Source organism: Protopterus annectens, chromosome 8.part0 (assembly GCF_019279795.1).
Source record: "Protopterus annectens isolate FY-2018-M chromosome 8.part0, PAN1.0, whole genome shotgun sequence".
NCBI lineage: Eukaryota > Metazoa > Chordata > Ceratodontiformes > Protopteridae > Protopterus > Protopterus annectens.
The window spans coordinates 879,527,741-879,549,016 of NC_056741.1; the positions used below are offsets into that span (position 1 = coordinate 879,527,741).

Sequence of the window (21,276 nt, forward strand, 5' to 3'; positions counted from 1 at the left end):
TGGTGTCTGTTCTAAGCAGACGTTAGCGCAGCTCATGGTTTGTTAATTCTGGCCATTTGTATGTGTATTAGTCTAATTTGTAGGCAGCAGCTCACAGATATGTCTATGTTATATTTGAACGTGTAATGTGTAGCAGATTCTTAGCTTAGCAGTTCGCAGATTCTTAGTTTAGCAGCATGCAGCTCACGTGTGAATTCCAAGCTTCCTGTTATATTACTTGGTGTAAGCTATATGTGATATTGCTGTCATCGTGTGCACATGTGTGTGTAAAATGCCCCAGTTAGATATAACTGGTGGGTAGGGTTACTCAGACTCAAACCACGGGGTACAAAGAGCAAGAGCCTAAATTCTCTACCCATACCACCACTTGTGATTTAAGGAGTTAAGTCCATAGTTCTCAACTGACCAAAGTTTTACAGAATGTCTGGAATGTTTGTCTCATACTTTTAATCTGTTCCTCTTAGAATTTGTGGTTTTCTGGCAAATCTGAATTCTGAAATCTGAACTGAATTCACTAAATAATGATAGCCATTTAAGTTTCACTCTTCCTATATTTCAGGAAATGCATGGTATCACAAACCATTTAATTCTAGCAACTTTTCTAAGATTATACAAGCAATGTTTAAAATGTGTCCCTGGTTTTGGGCCTTTGTCCCCCACAAATATATTTTGGCTTTTTCCAGATTTCTTGTGCTGCATAGTTCTTCAGGGGGAGAGAAGTTTAGTGCTGCTTATGCCAACTCTGTGTTGTTAGTAGCAAAACAGGTAGAATACTTGCTTTTGATGCCGAAAACTTTGGTTTCTACTCCCATAGTATGTAGATGGATTGCTGATACTGTGGTGTGTTGTACTTTTAAAGGGTTGGATGCTGTATTCCTGCGAATGTCCTCTTTGGTGGAGATACCTAGTAACTATGAACCTGTCATCAGTTTGCCATCCATTCCCTATTGCAATATTACTAGCTTATCATTTTTTAATGTAACTTAGGCAATTTATTCCTCAAGGGCAACAGGCACTTTATTTGTAGATGAAACAATGAAATACAAATCTGTTTGCTAGCAGCATCCTCTTCATTAGTTACAGATCTCTTTAACGTGGAATTATTTAGATGACTTACTTTTGCAGAGATTGTGCATATTTAGTGAAACTGGTGGATTGTAGAAGTTTGAGTAGAATTTTAAGATGGGAATGTTCTGAATTGAGCAGTTTTGTCATTATTGGCTTATGCATTTTGTTTTATTACTTACTGGAAAAATGCTCAAAACAATAAATTTAAAACACACATTAACAAGTATGCTGTATTATACAAGGAATATAATTTAATACAATCAGGAAGGTGTATCAACGAACACATGTATGTTTTGTGTGCAAGGGGCCTATGATTTGAAAACAAACCAAATGTAATCTTTATCCGCCACTGGTCAGATGCTTTTTCTTTGATGCTGTTTCAATGAATGTGAGTTTCAAGGGCAGAGAAGTTTTAATGCCAAGTCTATTTTGACTGTGAGACTGTATTGCTTTGTTTAGCAGATGTCTGTTACTGTTTGTGCTATAAAATGTAAAATAAAGGTTTTAAATGAAATCAAAATAATCATTGTAGAAGTAAAGCAGTATGCACATTACAGTGTTTATGGTAAATGGGGCGAAATAGCCAAGTAATGAGACATTGGAATGGCTGCAGGGGTGAGGGCTGTGTATGGGGGGGGGACCCCATTCAACCATGGTTTTGTGAGGGGGGGGGCGACAAACTTAAAGACAGCCCCATTCGGCAGAAACTCTAGCTATGCCACTGATTAGTAAGCCATGGTGAATGACTTTTGGAGGTTCTAGCAAACTATAGTATTCTTTTGCTTAGATTAGAATATAGCCTACCATTCAATGCCCTACTTTTACCACAAAACCCACATACTGCAAGTCACCAAAAACTAAATCTTAAGGTTCATCATCTTCTCCCTTTCCAGTGAACATCATTGCTACAAACTGAAAATAAATGGTTACCATTTACTATAGGGGTTGGGGTCATATTTTGGTTATCTGTTCTTCAGTTTGCATTTGAAAGTTGGTATCCCACAATTCCATCGGAGTGGGTGGGGTTACATAATTATGTATGCACATATTATGTTAATCAGTGCACAGATGTGTGCCTATTTTTCATGGACCTTTGTCCAGGATTTTTGATGCTTTCAAGTTGAGAGGTATGGAGGGGTATGTTAGTTATGAAGTTTCTAGAGGTTATGTGTGTGTGTGTGTGTGTGTTGTGGGGGTATGTTAGTTTGAGCATTACTGCCTCCCTTTGTCTATCACAACCTTAGGAGTTAGATCCAGAATGAATTTCCAATTTGGCATCCATTGGTCAAGGTTATACTTAAATAGTTCTAGGGATGGACTCTGCTTTACATGGATGGGAAGCCTGTTCCAGAGCATGGGATCCCCTGCAGACACATATCTGTCTCAGCAACATTTCTTATGTCACAAGTAAAATTTAAATCGTTGGATCAAGTGGTTCTGGTGCTGTTTGCCCGAATGTGCAAAAGGTCCATCAGATCTGGATCTGAGGATGCCTTGTATGTCAGGCATAGATCATAGGTTCATAGGTTAGAACTAGACTAATTGTCCTTGTGAGCTATTTTAAGCCTAGCCAATTACCTCATGTGAGAATCAAACCCTGCACCTTGTGTGTATAAGGTAAACACCATAACCAATATGTCAACCGTCACCTCAAAGTAACCTTTAGGAGACAGAGTATAGAGCAGATCTTTAAGGTGATTAATGTAGGACAATGTGTTTATAACCTGGATTCTCCCATTAAGAACCTTTGTGGGCATTCCAACTCTTGCATAGGTCTGGTCAGGTACAAACCAAAAGGGGGTATTACACTCAATAATAGGTCTGATAAGGGCAAAATAAAGTGGCACTATGACTTCCCTGGACCTGGATGCCATGCCCTTACTTAAAAGTTTGGTGACATGATTTTCTTACAACCTTGGCCACATGATGGTCAAAGGCTGGATTACTGTCTACATATGCTCCCAGATCCCCGACTACTGGGTCATCTCTTAGAGGTGTCTTACTGATGGTGTAATTAGCCTTGATGGCAGTTTTCACAAAAAATACTAGAATATATTTCTCGGCATTAAACTTTAGTCTGTAACTTTGGTACCAGTCATTTGACTGAGTTATACCATCTTGTAATATGTTTGTATCATGGGGGATTGCTATGATTACTCACAAATTGCAGTCATCTTTGAACTTGGTCAGCCAAAGGCCCTTGAAATTAGCCTTTACCTTGAAGACGTAGATGCCAAATAGGAATGGTCCCAGCATGGAGCCCTGAGGTACCCGACTAAAGACTGGTCCCTTAGTGGAGGTGGTATAATTAATCCTGACTTCCTGATCCTGTCTGTGAGCCAGCTGGCAATCCAGCAAGTTAAGTAGGGGATTATGCCCACTTCTATGAGTCTGCCAACTATACCTGAGTGGGATATTGTATCAAATGTCTTAGTCAGGTCCAGGTAGATGGTATGTACTGTTTTGTACTGTTTTCCCCTCATCCATTGCCTTAGTGCCTTCTCAAAGAAGTCCATCAGGTTTAGCAGGCATGGTCTTCCCTTGACAAAGCCAAACTGGACTGGGTCCAGTGTCTGAAGGTTGTCTATGTCTTTGTTGATCATTTCCATGACAAGTCATTCCATGGTTTTACATATTAGACTAGTCAGACTAATAGGTCTGTAGTTTCCAAAGTCTGTTGATGATCCACCCTTGTGAAGTGGGATAACCGTTACAGAGCTCCATTCTCAGGGTACAAAGCCTGTTTTGAGGCTATAGTTAAAAAGTGACTCAAGTGGTCCTAATAGGTCATGTTTCCAGCTACTTAGTAGCCATCCGGGGATACTGTCATGGCCCACTGAGCCTACGTTTTTGGCCTTAGTAAGTGCAACTAGGACCCACTCCCTCTTAATAGTTGGAGGGGGTTATGCTAATTGGTATCTCATGGAGGAAGGTAAGGGGAGAGCTGGGGATGGTAAAGTCTGTGCTGAATTTTTATTTACATCGCTTTGTTCTGTGAAGGTGGCGGCACTGACCACCAGTTCGGCTCACTGGTGTAGAAGGCCTTCAGGTTGTCGTTAGCCTAGGAGGCTATCTGGACTTTGTAATTGGCCTTGCTAGACTTAATTAGTCCTCTTAGTTTGCTGCTTAGTTTAATTAAGAGTCCCTATCATCATGGGAGTTGCTCATCCTGATTTTAGTCACAACTTTTTTCCTTTTGTTATATACTCTATTAAGATTAGGATTTCACAAGCATGGTTTATTTTTACAGTTTTTTGGGATTGCTTCTGGTAGGTACGTCACTACACAGCCATTTACAGGGTCTCTGTGAAGAGCTATAAATAAGTCATTGTGAACTCGGGGTTGAGAAGCATTGAATCATGAAAAACAATCACTTAATTGGGTATAGTTTACTTTGGAATAGTTCCTAACTGTTACAGGGTTTTCTGGGATAAGAGAGTTGATTTTTATTTCAAAGGAAACAGATTTGTGGTCCAACCTTACCACTGATGACATGACATGGGGGGTGGGGGTGCAGCGTTCTCCCAAATTGGTGAGTCAGATCCAGTATGTTTAAAAAAGTCTGGAAATCATTGTGCCTTCGAGTATGAGGCAGTGTATGTTTCCCAGTCTACAGAGGGGTAGGTAAAGCCTCCCATGAACAGGGTATTTGATTTAATTGTGAGGGTCTCCAGTGGGTCTAGCTATGAGTTATGGGATTCTAGGGACATAGAGGGTGAACTACAGCTTACTAGCATTTGGTATGAGACTATGGTGATTTGCACATGGATAAATTCCAGGACATTGTCCTGTTTAACCAGCATAAAGTTATGCTTGTTGCTAACAAAGCTTGAGACTCCGTCACCTTTTAATCTGTCCATGTAGCACTGTTTATACCTCAGACTTGCTTCAGTTATTTTTGCATACCGCATATATGACTAGAACGTGTGTGCGCGCACACACACACACACACACACGCAGGTGATAACTATGTAGAACATTTGTAAAGTACGTGTAGTGCTCTGCACTATGTTCCTTGTCTCCATCGGCAAGTACAAAACTATTCAGTTACCAGTCTATTTGTTTCTTGCACCTACCTTGATGGCAGTGCTGCTAGAACTTCTATAGACTGCAGATTTCCTGCGGGAGATGTACGGCATCCTCTCTCCTGGTTCTAGGGGGTAATCTGATGGTAATCTGCCTGTCAGCTCCTGAAATTAGAAACCAAAGTTGGAGTAAAATGAATAATGAAATCAGTCTACCCATTGCCTCAGTCAGATAATGCATACTGCAAAAAAGGTTACACAGACCAGCACGTTTTGAATGTGGAGAAAAAAACATATACATTCTGCTCTAGACAAGGTGCTTATAAAGCAATAAACTTATTTAAAAGATGAAATGGGCATCCTAACAGGAATCAGAGCTATTATTACTGTTCTAGTAGATGCCAAAATCTGGATTTTTCAGACCAGGAAAAATATGGTTAATGATGATAGGTTAAGTATGCTGTGCGCTATCTATCTCAAGGATTACTTGCATAAAATTAGACCCTCTTAGTAACAGCCTGCATATCATTGCTAGAGCCTTCCTGTGTCCTGAAAGAGTGCTCTTCAAACTATCTGGAGATATACAGAGCTGAGTATATTTTTCTGGCACTTCAGAGTTGTGTACTGTGAATTGTTGCTTGACTAATTTTATATCACTGCTGGCTAACTTCAGAGTTGTGCACTGTTATTTTTGCTTCACTGTATAGTTTTTCAGATCTCTGCTGAAGGTGTTGGTTTTCCTCTACCCACCCTCCGTATTTCTGTCTTGTTGTTTAAATTTGGAGACTTTGCAGTTGCCCGCCCTCACTGTAGATTAGATCTGGGACACTCCCCCCCCGTCCCATCTCTTTACCTCATTCTACCCAATATACTCCTTCTGCACTTATTTTTAGTAATTTTTAATTTAATTGCATTTTGTTTTAAACTGTTTGGTCTAACATTGCTATCTAACACTGCTACATACTCAAGTGTGCTAGCTTGCACTGTATTTTAATTGTTTTTACTGCTGTTTTAGCTACTTTTCTATATAAAAAAATCTAAGCCTGTTTCCTACCTTTCCTGTAACTAGTGTAGTCCGGATTCAGATTTGCTCTATCCAGGACTGCATGCAAGCTTCTGAGCCTCCCAAGATTTCTGTGTTGGAGGGAAGCCTTCTAGCTTATCAGTGGGAGTGGTAAGCACTAGGTAACCTATCTACCACATAAGGAGTGGTTCTGCACCAGAAACTGTAGTTATTGGCCATTTGGGCATTTATTCCATCTCTCTCTCAACTTTCTGATTTAAAAGCCCACATTTGCACTTGTCTCCCCCTTTCCTGTAACTAGTTTAGTCCAGATACAGACTCTTAGTTTTAGCACTTGAGTTTGTTTATTCGTGATCTGCACTTGTTCAGAACTTGTTGTAAGCACTAAATAACCTACTAATTACTACAGCACTCAACCTTCCTCATTACCTAGAGGAAAACAGTTTTGGTACTTACTTTCCTCACTTGCTTAGAGAAAATCAGCTCTTATACTCACTTTTCCTTACTTATCTACAGGAAAATAGTTGTTTATTCAGGCATGTCCAAGGGTCAGCTCCCAGTGTTCTCTCCTGTCTATCTGATGAATCTGGGCATCTTGGGGCAATGTAGAAATTGCCTCATGTACACAGACAACCCTCTCCTCATACCACCCAACACTACAACCTGTGAGAGATGCACTTATCTAGCCAAACTGGAGGTAAAGCTCTCTCCAACCAAGACTGAACTTGACAGTCAAGAGGAGAAGGTAACCACTTGCACCACACCACACTCATCACATAGTCTCACTAAATCTACACCACCAAAATCCACACATAGAAACACAAAAACATTTGTGAAGGCTCTCAATAATAATCTGCCCAAGCAACAGAGACCTCCAAAGCAGAAATGCAGGCAAAATCCACCCCCCAACACAACCCAAATGACACATAGCCCACAGACCCAGTGTGCCACTCAACCACAGCCAATAAGGCAAAACAATGTACACAACACACTAGTCATAGGTGATTCTATAGTCAGGCACACTGATGTCCCACTCACCAGGCTAAACAAGGAGAAGGTTACTGTCAGCTGACTGTCAGGTGCCAGGATCTGCCACATAACCCACGCACTCAGGTCACTCCACAACAAGTACAAATATGATTCTGTCATTGTCCATGTTGGTGTGACTGACCTGAGACATACCTCCCTGGACTACATGAAGAGAGACATGGAAGAGCTTTCCGATCTTGTAGCCCAGGCAGGTATGACCCTAGCCCTGAGTAGCATTCTGCCATCACCCAGGATGATACTGCAGTACAAGGACAAAATTATTGACTTCAACAATTGGCCAAGCTTCTGGTGTCATTCTACAGGGATCCAGTATCTGTCTGCCTGGGATGACATGGTCAACAGACTATGATGCTTTGCCAGAGATGGCCTGCACCTGTCACCCCTGGGATTCCAGATACTGGCTAAGGTTCTTGCCACCCCTACAGTGCCTCTTTTAGGCAAGGTTCAAATTCACCACCGTAACAGGAACAGGCAAGCAAAAACTGAGGGTGATGCTTCCCAATGCTAGAAGTCTAAATCTCAAAATGCACTCACTCGAGGCACTCCTTAAAATGGAGAACATTGATAACTGTGCAGTGACTGAGACCTGGTTCAAGGCTCCAGAGAGCACCCCAAAAACTCATACTAAACCTTTCGGCCATGTAACCTGGACCGTAACACCAAAGGTGGAGGTGTGTCCATATTCATTAAGGATATCCACACCTCCAGGCTAGTTGCTCAGCATAATGCAGCCAAGGTTATCCAAGTGCAACTAACTCTGGGCAAAACTGCAATCCAAATTTTAGCTTGCTACAGATTCCCCACCATGTCCCAGGATTCCCACTCCTTTTTTCTTGATGTACTGGAAAATATTAGGGTTCAACCAAACACCCTAATAATGGGCGATTTCAACGACCCCACCATTAACTGGGAAAACTACTCATATACCAACTCCTTTGCTCAACGCTTTCTGGAATTCATAAACTCCAATGCCCTGGATCAACTTATCCACACCCCCACCAGGGGCAACAATATCCTAGATCTAGTCATTACCAACATGAGTGACCGGCGTTCCACACCTGAAGTCAATGCCTCATTGGTCTGATCTGACCATAAGCTAATTACCCTAGATATCCAAATCCTGCCCCCACCCCCCATTAAGGAAACCATTGTAAAAAATTTCTCCAAAGCCAACTTCATGCTTCTTAAGACAGAAGTGGTGAACTTCATGACACCCATGCAGATGGACAATACAGTAGACTACTGAATCCTACACAATTGCACTTTATAACCACTTACACAAGTGCATGGATCGTGCTATCCCAAACAGAACCAAGACACTATCCTCCAAAAAAAGGAAGCCAATCTGGTGGTCCCCTGCCATAAACAAACTGTACAACAGAAGGAAGAAACTGTTGCAAAAGGGAATAAAATCCCATGAGTGGAGGAGCTCCCTGGTCAGCCTCAGTAAGAAGCTGCGATCCCTGGTAAAATCCTCCAAAGCTAGTTACGAAAACAAGATCGCCACTAATTCTAAAGACAACCACAAAGAATCTCAATGGCAACACTTAAGATCTGCTCTGAGTTACAGCACAATGGCACTAAATATACAGACCCAACTGATATTGCCAACATCCTGGCACATAGGTTCAGTGCTAACTTTACCCCCCTCTCACCCCCTAAAGAGTCCATCTCTATACTGGAAGAATGCAAAGTTCCTGTAATCACGGCTGCACAGGTAAACACCACACTCTCCAAAGCCAAGAACACAGCATCCATGGGACTAGACAACATCCCAAGCTGTGACCCCACCTAAGTACCACGTTCAATCACAGCCTCTCATCAGGCTTTATGCCCGCTGAATGGCACACAACAATGGTTATCCCACTCCACAAGGGGGGAGCCACTACGGACCCCAGGAACTACCGCCCCATTAGCCTGATGAGCCTGGTCTGCAAGGTCATGGAACATATCTTGATGGAACTTATAAACAAATCTCCAAACTCGGGACCCCACCCAGTTCAGGTTTGTAAAAGGCAGATCATGTCTCCTAAACCTGATAGACTTCTTTGAAGCACTCACCAAAGCCATAGATGAGGGTAAGGTGGTTCACACAACCTATCTAGATATTGCCAAGGCTTTCGACACCATCCCCCACTCTGGAATTATAGATAAACTCACTAAACTAGGTATAAATCCCTATGTCACAAGATGGCTCACTGACAGAACCCACACTGTGAAAGTAGCAGACTTCAAATCCGACTTCAGACCAGTGATAAGTGGAGTACCACAGGATTCAGTCCTGGGTCTCTCCTGTTTGGTGTCTACATCTCTGAAGTACAGGCTAACACAGAAGGTCTTTGGCTAATGTAGTTTGCAGATGACTACAAACTAGGAGCCATAATTGAAACTCCTAACGATGTGGACATCCTACAAAAGAGCCTCACTGAGACAGATGCCTGGTGTCAAACCATATGTCATCCCCTTTGGTAAAAACTCTGTACCCATGAACTACAACATAGGTGGTAGTATACTTAACACCGAAAGTGTGATAAGAGACCTTGGGACACAGGTGGACAGTAGTCTCTCCTTTGATAATCACATCGCCACAGTAGTCAGGAAATTCTTCTACATGACACATCTCATCATAAAAGGTTTCTCATCCAGAAAAAAAGAGGTAATTGTTCCCTCTACTCATCACTCATTAGACCCATTATAGAGTACAATGCCCCTTTTGGTATGTACCTTACAAGACATCTATAAAAACTGGAAAGGCCGCAGAAATACCTTACAAAGAGGATTACCAGCCTCAAAAAGATGCCATACGCAGACAGTCTCAAAAAACTCCAGCTTTACTCTGTCACATATCGCCTTCTCAGATGTGATCTCTGCCTAACATACAAAGCTATGTCAAACCCAGAGCTGTTGGACATGCTCCACTTAAAGAAGTCCCAATCCCTCCGAGCTATACGCTCTAGGGACCTAAACCTTGTCACCACAATAAACAGAACATGCCAGAGGGATAGATTCCTGTCCCAGAGACTTCTCATACTCTGGAATAAATTACCTATCTATATCAAACAAAGCTCCTCATTAGTACTCTTCAAGAAAAATCTTGATGATTGAATGGGAAATAAGAAATTCACCCCTGGGATCACTTCTGTGACTCTGCTCGACAGTGGCACAGGAAAATAATTTTCTTGGGTGGCAAAAGCCAGGGTACCATTTTGGCTGGGCTTGTATAGGCCCTAGGGCCAATAGCCTAGTACCTAACTATGAACCAGTTGCAGAAAGATCTGCTTACGTGATCCTGTACTAAAGTAACGTCTTTTGGCTTTTCTCGGTTGGGGGTCGCCACAGCGGAACTCAGGTCCGCTAATGACTGGCAGTGGATTTTTATGATGCCAAGTTGAAAGCCCGATGCCCAACCTTCAAGGAAGGTACACCCATTCACGCACTGACCTACCTGCATGTCTTATGTCACTTGACTGTGGGGTGGACATGCAGACTCCACACAGAAGGCGCTCCAGCCGAGAATCAAATGGGAGAATCTCTTGCTGTGAGGTGACAACGCTAACCGCTGCACCACAGCGGCATCTCTAGCTTACATGATCCTGTACTAATGTTTTTTATGGTCAGTGCACTACTGGAAACCAAGCAAATAAAACACTGAACTTTCAGATGTACTTCTGTCATAACTGCATCAATATGTTTGGAATTATGGCCTAAAACTAAAAGAACCAAGTTTTATGAGACATTAGACAATGGGGTTGGAACATGAGTAGTCCCTCACTGGATGCTAAATGTTTCACAGCAAGGTTTTAATGTACAGGCAAAGCACAGTGAAAAACAACAGTCCCAATCTGGCAGAAAATCACAGTGCAGAGACTAAAATTTTCTCTGAGCCCTAACACTTTTCCCTCACTAACCACAGATCTGTCATGGTTTGTGAGAAGGATGAAACAAAAATAAACTAAACTCAAGTAACTGCAGCAGCATTTACAAGGACTTTTTTTAGCTTTCCCCTTACTAATTGAGGCAATGGGAAAGCTGTGCTTAGCAAGTGGGGAAAAATAAATAAATACAGTAGTCTAATGCAAAAGGACCTTGCTTCCTTTTCCCTCACTAAATAAGGTTCACAGAAAAACGTGATTAGTGAGCAGGGAAAAATAAAACAAATCTAACTCAAGTAACTGCAGTAGCAGTTACAAGGAAGTGACTGTGTGTGTGTGTGTGGTTTCTGATACATATATATATGCGCAAGTGTGAGTGTGTGTAGACATTATTAATTACTTACATAACTTATATTTTGGATGCAAAATAATTTCTTCATCAACAATTACATGTCCTACAACAACTTTTTAGGCAGAGAGACTATTTTACATAAAAAAAATACGAAAAGTGTATATTAATAATAAAATAAATACAAAACAGTTTAACAAACAGCACTTTATTTAACAACAATAATGCCCATCCAGGGTGGGTGTTACAGGGAAATAATGGACCTTCCAGAGGTGGACAGGCCCTCTGCCTACAGTGTTGGGCTGTCCTGTTATTTCCCTATAACACCCACTCTTGTCAGGCATTATTGTTTGCATATTCCTGAAGTCTAGCATTAAGTGCAAGAGGAGTGTGTGTAATTTGGCATCCAGCGTTATAATCCCAATACGAGATAATTCTGTGATACTAAAAGCAGTACATCAGACATCTTAGAATGTCTACAGTGAATGGTTTAAGCAGATCATCTGTATGGTGGCTTGGACTGGATCGCATGCATGGTACTCTGAGATAGGCTAGGATATGGGAAAAGATGATGTACTATGAATGCCAAACAATGTATAAGTTATCACTGAATTTACTTTGTTCCCATGGAAAAGGCCAAAAGCCCATGGTCTAAACTGTACGTGAACTATACAGGTCTGTTTCCTGGGAAAACTATTATAATTTTGATAGATGATAATGTAAAGTGAATGGATGAGAGTACCAGGAATTTAACTGTTTCACATGTTGCACTGAAAAACCGAGACAACGCTATACCATACGTGGTGTTGCAGAAAAAGGTAGATTCTGTTTACGGATCTTGTTTAAACACTTTGGGATTCACAAAGTAACTACTGTACCACTAACGGTTCTTTTAATGTAAAAAAAAAACTTTGAAGAAAGGGATAGAGAAAAATAAAACGTGGCATTATGCTGAAAAGAGTACAATGTGGTTCTTGCTTAGATATAAAATTACCCCTCAAGATGATGAGAGGTGATATTCAAAAGAAACACTTATGTTAATGAAACGGAGATCCATGTCTGACATGTCTTTACTAGATTTGAAAGTGAAAATCCAGAGAAAACAGTGGGTTCAGGAACAGACTTCTGATAAACATGAAAATCTGTAAAGTCAAGACTAGCCTTAAATGTAGCCGAAGTAGTACTTTAACCTATAGTGTTAAGTTATTCCATAAGCTAGGAATACACAGCATTAGAAACTTATCCCTCTAGAGTGTCTCACTTATTTGTTGGCATACATTTAAGTTCCTACTGTGGGTGTTTGCACAACCCCTGGTTTTGTGAAGAAATAAAAAGGTGAAACAGGACAGAGTATTTTATGGCTCATAAAACAACACACAGGTAATATTGAAAAAAACAGTAGGCTACTGGATATAAAGAGAAATTTTAATTTTCTATGTTAGAAATACTTGCAGCCTTTTCCACTTGAACAGTATGCCTGGATTTGTACATATCAAAGGGGACACTGCATTCAGTGATGGGTCTGATAAGACAAGATTACAGCAGGAGAATGATTTATGTGGATCTTGAGAATTAACTGAGTCAGAAGGATTTCCTGGCTGTTATGGAAACATGATCAAACAAAAGAGTTATCCACATAACTACCCAAGTCTGTCAAAACTATACCTATTGGAAGAGGAGTACCTTTTATAACATTATAGAGTGGGAGCAGTGTTTTTGCTGAATGCTACTATGCTGTACCTTTTTGCATTCTTCATTAGACCATTTTTGATGCACCAGATATGTGTATATTACAGCCCTTCTTGGAACAGTTTAGTATCAGTGAATGATTGGATAATAGTGACCAACTTGCAGTCATTAGCAAACTTGGTCAACCACACTTCTGAGATACTGGCTTAGATGTCTTCAAAATAAGTGCAAAACAGGAGAGAGCCAAGCACTGATCCATGCTGTACCCCTACTAGCTAAAAAAATTATATTCAGAGAAGGTACCAGCAACGTTCACATCTGGGACCTCTTGGATAGCAAATTTCCAGTCCAGGGAATAAAGTGGGGCTCTACATTAAGATTATTACATTTTTCAATTCCAATGCTACCAAAGTGAGGAATAGTGTCAAAAGTATTGGCCAGATCAAGCTAAGTAGTGACCAACTACTGTCCACAGCATCTGTAACCTCTTCAAAGAGGCTTACTAGGTGCAGGAGACAGGACCTGCCCTTCACAAAGGCAAGCTGACTGGAGTCCAGATCAGTTAAGCTGTGTATGTCAACATAAATGAGTTCTGCTATGTGTTCTATGGATTTGTATATCAAGCTGGTGAGGCTGACGGGCCAATAATTACCTTCTTCTGTAGAGGGGCCAGTCTTATACAGGGGAGTCATGGTGGCTGTTCTCCGCGCACAAATGCTGGGAATAGACCAAGGCTGAATAATTTAAGCTGAAAGCTTGGACACTGCATACTCGCCACTAATGAGAATCCAGGCTGGTATGTTGTCTAGCCCTATTGGACAGAGCAACAGCTCGCTAAAGTGGCACTCTAGATGGTCCCCAGACTGGCACCTCTTCAAACTAAACCTGAGGAGTAAATAAATAAAAAGTTCCTTTTGAAAGTTAAAGAAAAAAAAAACAGTCTCTTGCTAACTCCTTTTTTGCACTCCACTGCTAATCCAATAGAGCAGCATTCATTCCAGTCATTTAAACAGCTGCACAACAGCAACCGTTTAACTGAATGAACAGAATGCCAAATTGTGATCCTTTAGGAGTGCTGTCAATGCACTGCAGGTACCCCACTTCCAAGCAGATTGGCTGCGGGGATCACACTCCCTAACAGCTTGTGCCTGGGGCAACAACCCCTTCACCCCAACCTAGCTACGGCTCGGCTATGGAACTATTATTTTTAGCCTTTAAAAAGGATTCTAAGACCTGTTTCAAAGCAATTCCAGGGGAAACAAAATGTTCTGCGATTGTGAGTAGCAACAATGTGAGTAGGCACGGTGAAGTTAACACTAAATTTGTCTTGAAGATTGTATCTAGAAGTTTCTTAGCTATTAAGCCATCAATAGAGGCTTTACAGCTACTGTTCTTCTTTTGAAATTTGGACTGCTGTTGTTATATCATTTTAAGTATCTGGAAGTTATGTTCAGTACATAACACTCCCTTAACAGCTTATTAGGCAACTCTTCTCTAAATACTGCAAAACCTAGCTGTGGGAGTCTGCAAATATAAGCATTTTAGCCTGGCATAGACAGAAGGTTTACTAATTATAACAACAAAGCACTAAACAGTGGTTAGGAATAGGCATAAACATGCACTCCATATCCAATAACTCATTGAAAATATATGTGATAACTGCAGTGGTGTGCTAAGTGGAAATGATAGGATAGCTGAGTGGAGTAAAGGATGTTAGAGTTTGTGAATAGCTGAAAGAAAACTTTTAAGAGTGTTACTAGTAGGAGATATGGTTGGATGAGAGGAGGTGCACCTGAGTCTTAAATTATGAGGATCCACTGAAACCTAATTTATTACTGGATAGTTTTCAAAACATGTCTTTTTTTATTCTGTATAATTAACTGTGTTAAGAATCCAATATGATCAAAACAGTAAATGCCTTGGATATTGGGAAGATTCACAAAATAAAAGCAGAAAACTTAACCCCATGCCCCCAAACATAATTCTTCTTACTCTAAGACTGATGCATCTTATTGAAAAAAAAAAAACTCATAAATGCATTTTACAGTGTCTTTTGCTCTTATTCCTAGGCTGCATTATCTTGAGGGTAAGAATAAACAAACCTGAGGGGTATCAGACTAACCACAAATTCACCCCCCCCCCATTTAGCCCCCTTATTCTTCATGGATATGGCAAACATGTAAATGTCCCAACGTATCCTTGTTCTGCTTACCACCTGGTAATTTGTTCACAAAATATAAAGGCTAAAAACTACCACGGGAATATAAGGCTAGGATTCTTAAGATCCTCACAGACTGATTGTCTAGTAAGCACCTATGAACCTACATCTTACCAAGAATGGAATGTGACACTGCTCTTCTGAGTTAAAAAAAAAAAAAAAGAAAGAAAAGGGTAGATTGGTATGATTGGGCTTACATATGAAACAACACATTTATCACACTCTAAAGACATGATTACATTACAAGTTTGTAGTCAAAATGTTGAAAAGTGCCAAAGTTACTAGACTGTTTTTGTAAAATTAAACTCAGATTCATGGCTTTGGTACTTATTAAATTTTTTGCTCCAGATTTCACCAAATGCATCCAAGGACCACTCTAATTAGTTACAAAGATTTAAATTACACAATTATATTTCAGTGACATCAAAATCTTTGAAAAATTGGAGTCAGAATTTTAAAAAACATCCAAGTTCTTCGAAATGCCTACCGACTGCTCACTTCAGATTGTGTTTGGCTCCCAAGCCATGAAAGTCTAGTTAGTTCCATGAAAGCTGGTATGCATGGCTGTCTAGATACAACAACCTGTGAGTGACGTGTTTGAGGCAGCAAGTCTGTGGTGGAATGATTGGAAAGTGGTAAGGGAGACTATCATAGGAATGTTTATTTACTTACATTTTACTGACCAGGTTAGTCCCACTAGGCCAATGATCTCTTTTCAGGGGAAACCAGAGGTGGTATTAATACTTACTAGGTAAAATTTTGCCAAGGCAACAGTGACCTTTCCCCTCCTCTATTCAGTAAATGCCATGGGATCTTTCACACTCACTTGAGCTACCACCAACTTGGAAAGGTGGGGTCTCAGTTTAATTTCTCTTCCATAGGACATTTTTAATTTATTTACAGTGGGAATGACAGTTTTCTTTATTTCAGAAGTTGGCACAACTAAACTGGGTACTCCCCAGTATCAATTTCTAAAAAGCTCAACTTCTGTGGGACCCACCATTACCCGCATTAGTGATGGGGGAATAGATAATAGTGGGTTTGTAAATATTCTGAGGGTAAGAAAACAGAAAAAAATAAACACTTTTTATTATATGCACAAACAAGAATATAAACGGTTTTGAGCACACTGGTTAACAGGAAAGTAGGTACTGGAAAATGACAAAGTCCAGTGTGTAGCAGAAGTACTCTTTAATAAAAAAATAATAAAACACGATAAAATCCACAGTAAACCCACAGTAAATCCAAAGGAAACAAATGAGATGAGCGCTTTCGCAACTAATATTGCTTCATCAGATGTACCATACACACAATCCACCATGATTTTATAAGATAATAATTAAACACTTACTAGGCTCAATTACCTTAAAGCCCTAGAACTCAGTGCAGGCTTTAAGGGAACACTACAGTTTAAACCCTTGCCTCTATTTGCAGCCAAATTATATATCCATTTAATTTCTAAGCACTCAGTGTGGGTCTTAACATCACCACCTCTTCCTGTTATTTTTCCAAGCTCCAAAACTAAAAATTTAAACACATGCTCATTCCCTTCTTTCAATACATGCTTGGCAAGAGCGTTTCTGTCGTCCTTGGCATATACATGTTCCCTGATACAATTTCTTAATTGTCTAGTGGTCATACTCACATAGTAGAAATCACATATTTCACATACTGCCAGGTATACTAAATTGCTGCAATTACAATTAGCAGATACATCAAAAGTATACAGACATGTATAGGCCATCAATAGAAAGGACGACAGAAATGGTCTTGCCAAGCATGTATTGAAAGAAGGAAATGACCATGTGTTTAAATTTTTGGTTTTGGAGCTTGGCAAAATAATAGGAAGAGGTGGTGATGTTAAGACCCACACTGAGTGCTTAGAAATTAAATGGATATATAACTTGGCTGCAAATAGAGGCAAGGGTTTAAACTGTAGTGTTCCCTTAAAGCCTGCACTGAGTTCTAGGGCTTTAAGGTAATTGAGCCTAGTAAGTGTTTAATTATTATCTTATAAAATCATGGTGGATTGTGTGCATGGTAGATCTGATGAAGCAATATTTGTTGCGAAAGAGCTCATCTCACTTGTTTCCTTTGGATTTACTGTGGCTTTACTGTGGATTTTATCGTGTTTTATTTTTTTTATTAAAGAGTGCTGCGGTGGTGGTGCTGTGGTAGCGTTGTCGCCTCACAGTAAGACGTTGTCCCGTTCGATTCTCAGCTAAAGCATCTTCTGTGTGGAGATAAGCGTGAATGGGCGTACCTTCGTTGAAGGTTATGCGTCAGGCCTGGCAAGTCAGTACGTAAAAATCTACTGTCAATCATTAGTGGACCGGAGTTCCGCTGTGGCGTCCCCTAACTGGGAAAAGCCGAAAGATACAACAACATTAAAGAGTACTGCTACACACTGGACTTTGTCAATTCCAGTACTTTTTATTATATATTTGAATACCAATGAACATGGCACCTACCTCAGCACCACAATAAAAAAAGCTTGTCTCAGGATATGTTGTCTGTTATAATTTTGTCAGGATGGGGAAATATTAAAATAAATTGTTTGCCATGAATGGTGTACTTGTTTTCAACCTTCTGCCTATGGATGAAATGAAATTATATGACTTTTCTAGACTACAAAAAGTTTGAAACTTGGGAGACTAGTTACCTGATCTTCTCCAGTGGCATTACATAACCAACATACACTTGTAAAGTACTGGGAATAAAAACCACTACTGCAGGAATGGGAGAGGTTTTTCCAGCCTGCAATTCAGCCATATCAAAAGGCAGCATAAAGAATGAATGTGGCCATAACATCAGCTCACACTTTTGAAGTCAAGAAACAAGGAATACTGGGCATCCTGCTGATAGGTGTGATGGGGTAGATGGTCACCCTAGGGAGTTTTAAAGTGATCCAGATGTGCTCCTAAGGTCTATCAGCCTGCAATCCACCCATCCAATTTGATCAAGTTGTGTCCAACTCCTGTAATGACCTCATGAACAACCACTATTATCCACAGTGCTTTCTAAATGAGTTTTACCTTACATAACATGATTTACTTATCAGGATAGCAAAATATAAAAAAGGGGTAATTTCCTAACTGCAATAAAGCACTCACGGCAATTATTTGTTAGGTATGCGGTAGCGTTGTCGCCTCACAGTTAGACGTTGCCCGTTTGATTCTCAGTTAGAGCGTCTTCTGTGTGGCGACATGCGTGAATGGGCGTTCCTTCGTTGAAGGTTGTGTGTTAGGCCCGGCAAGCCAGCATGTAAAAATCTACTGCCAATCATTAGCGGACCGGAGTTCCGCTGTGGCGACCCCTAACCGGGAAAAGCCAAAAGGCACAAACAAAACTCTGTTCTATAGAAAATGCGCATTCTTGCCACACTGCACATTATCCTGTGTTGAGCTATACTGCTTAAATGTTTGCTGTGCAGCTCATCTGGGGACCATCATGCCTTGCTGACCCCTTGAAAAAAAACTCTTAACATCAATATATCACCCTGTTATTGATGGCACAAACATTTGTCTTACAAACATGAGTTTTGATGCTGATACACCTAGTCAGAATATGATCCCACGTGGTACAGCCAAAAGAACAGCAGCAACAGTTAAAGTAAGAACTGTTTATTGTTAAAAAAAAGTTAAGCGCTTTTGTTCCTACCATAGGAAATTCATCATAACAAATAATCTAAAACTATTTCATGCATCATATAAATTGGTAAACCCACCTACCAATTAAATTCCCTTACTAAAATCAACCAATAACACAGTATCAAATTTCAAAAAGTCCATGAACACTGAATAATCCCAGAACTTTTGTCAGTTGAGCAGTACCAAAATATACAACACATGCTGACAGACTAGAAAATATTTTATCTAGCGGGCCATTTAGCTTCATAGATAGGCTGCTTGTTAGCAAGGTTTTAGAGCCTTACAAATTAAAGCAAACTGTGGTAGAGGCCACACGAAGATAATTTACTTCCATGAAATTGAGGAAGCGTTTTACAGTAACTATGTGCTACTCCCACTGACAGGAACATTAGAAGGTGTTAAAATGAAATGATATGTTAAATACATTTAAGTGTAGGAAGGTGAAAAGGAAGAGAACACCATATTAATGGATGATTAAATGACAGCTGAAAGCAAGTGGAATATTAAAGAAAATAATTAATAGTGCACAGCACGCTATGAAATATACAACACTAGAAAATTAAGTGAGTGACTGAATGTATTATATAAATTAAGCAAAAATATAGAGAAAAATCACACCCTTCAATGCCTGTTTATTTAATCACTGAATTTTGGTAACTATGTCCAAAGCCTTCTTAAGCAAATGTCCAGACAGATAGTAACCTGAATAAAATTCCAAGTGCATAACTGACATGTTCAATGGTCAAATACCAGACCTATACTGCTAGTTAAGCCGAGTATACAGTAAATAATAAACACTGAGCAGTAATTAGCTTAGTAAGTATCAAAGGGTCAGCAATATGGACAACACTGGTAGTGTTAACATACAGGAAAGTAGTGTAATACATATATTGTATGAAATATACACATGTGGTATGTCTGAGTGATGCAGATTTTGATTACTGCAACTTCATCAAACAAAAATGAATGTAAAGTAATTAAAAAACAAACCAAAAAAAAACATGCAAAAGCTTCCACATTTTACATGGAGGGGGAGACCCAATGCACCCTATTATATAGTTATTATGCACAGAAAAGTCACTTACATCCCAAGGAAAACTGAAAGCCATTGATATGCCAATAGTTTGGAAAAATCCAGAAATCAGCTAACAGCATTACTCAGCAAAACCTGCTTCAACCAAATGTATAGCTTCCAAAATATAGTCAAACATCTGCGACACATGGGCGGTTAAGCTGGGGCTAAGATAAGTTTATTCCTTACGTATACTCAGTAGTATTTGGATAAGAAGCTGAGAATATAAGACGGTGAAACGCAGGAGGGGAGTGAGTATTTTAGTTAGGTTATTCATTTGTTAACTGGTTATGTGGCTTTTCCAGAAATGACCATTTTTACCCATGATAACCAGAGCTTGCAAAGGTAAAGAGGTACAATTAATGTAAAAAGAAAAATAGACGTGACAAAGCACCAATTAAAACAGAACAGCTAAAAAGGGTAAAGATAAATTACGTCCAGAAATGCATTCTAGAGTTCAGCCCCAGTAATGAATAAAGGCACTATTAAAACTGAGTTTTAATTCTGTGACAAAAGAAGGGAGGGGACATTTGACATGGACATTCATTCCAGACTTTAGTGCTAATTATGGAAAATGTATAGTAACCTGTGCTGAAGCCATGAGAATGGGTGGAAACACGGAGAAAAAGAGGAATAGGAAGAGAGAACCTGATGGCTTTAAAGGGTACATGCAGTTATGTAATGATGGCCGAAACAGAGCAGCTCGCAAATGAGAGAGAGAGAGAGCAAGTAGGCAGATTGTCAGTGGCATGTATGCATGTTACCATGGCTACAGTGGTGCCTGTGTGTTCGTTATGGCAAGACAGAAGGCTTAAACAAAGTGTGTAGCACTTTGTACAGCAAGATGTTCAAACAATACCTAAGCTACTGCTGAACTAGGAAATGGAAGAAAGAGAAAGACTGGATATTCTGGACAGAAAGAGTGAGGCTGTTTTTGTGGTGCAGAATGTAGTTTAACTTCTAGCGAGTTACTAATCCTCCACATCTTAGGGAGGAAAAGTTTTGATGAACTAAATGGCCAGGTTTGACTCTGCCTAAAGAAGAGATATTGCCTGAATGAGGTGTCAAAGACGACTTTGTAGAACTAACAGCTTTGAGACAGCAAGTAGCTTGTGCGTGTAGGCTGAAATCTGCAACTCATGGGTGAGGTGCAGGAGGGGTGGTCCTTCCTTCCTGTTGTTTAATTTCATAAGGTTCATAGGTTCAATCCAGAGTCTCGAACAAATAGATCACTTGTAGAAAAACCTCAAAACCTTAAC

General features: G+C 40.1%; 1 protein-coding gene across 6 annotated transcripts in view; it reads right to left on the minus strand.

Moving 5' to 3' along the window:
* The window catches only part of CCDC120 (coiled-coil domain containing 120), a 1,397,471-nt gene that overhangs the window by 240,716 nt on the left and 1,135,479 nt on the right, over positions 1–21,276 (minus strand). For all 6 annotated transcript variants that reach the window (XM_044080396.1, XM_044080398.1, XM_044080397.1 and 3 more), the window contains one exon: positions 5,145–5,258. In XM_044080396.1, coding sequence (XP_043936331.1) covers positions 5,145–5,258 — 114 coding nt within the window. The remainder of the gene's footprint in view (positions 1–5,144; positions 5,259–21,276) is intronic.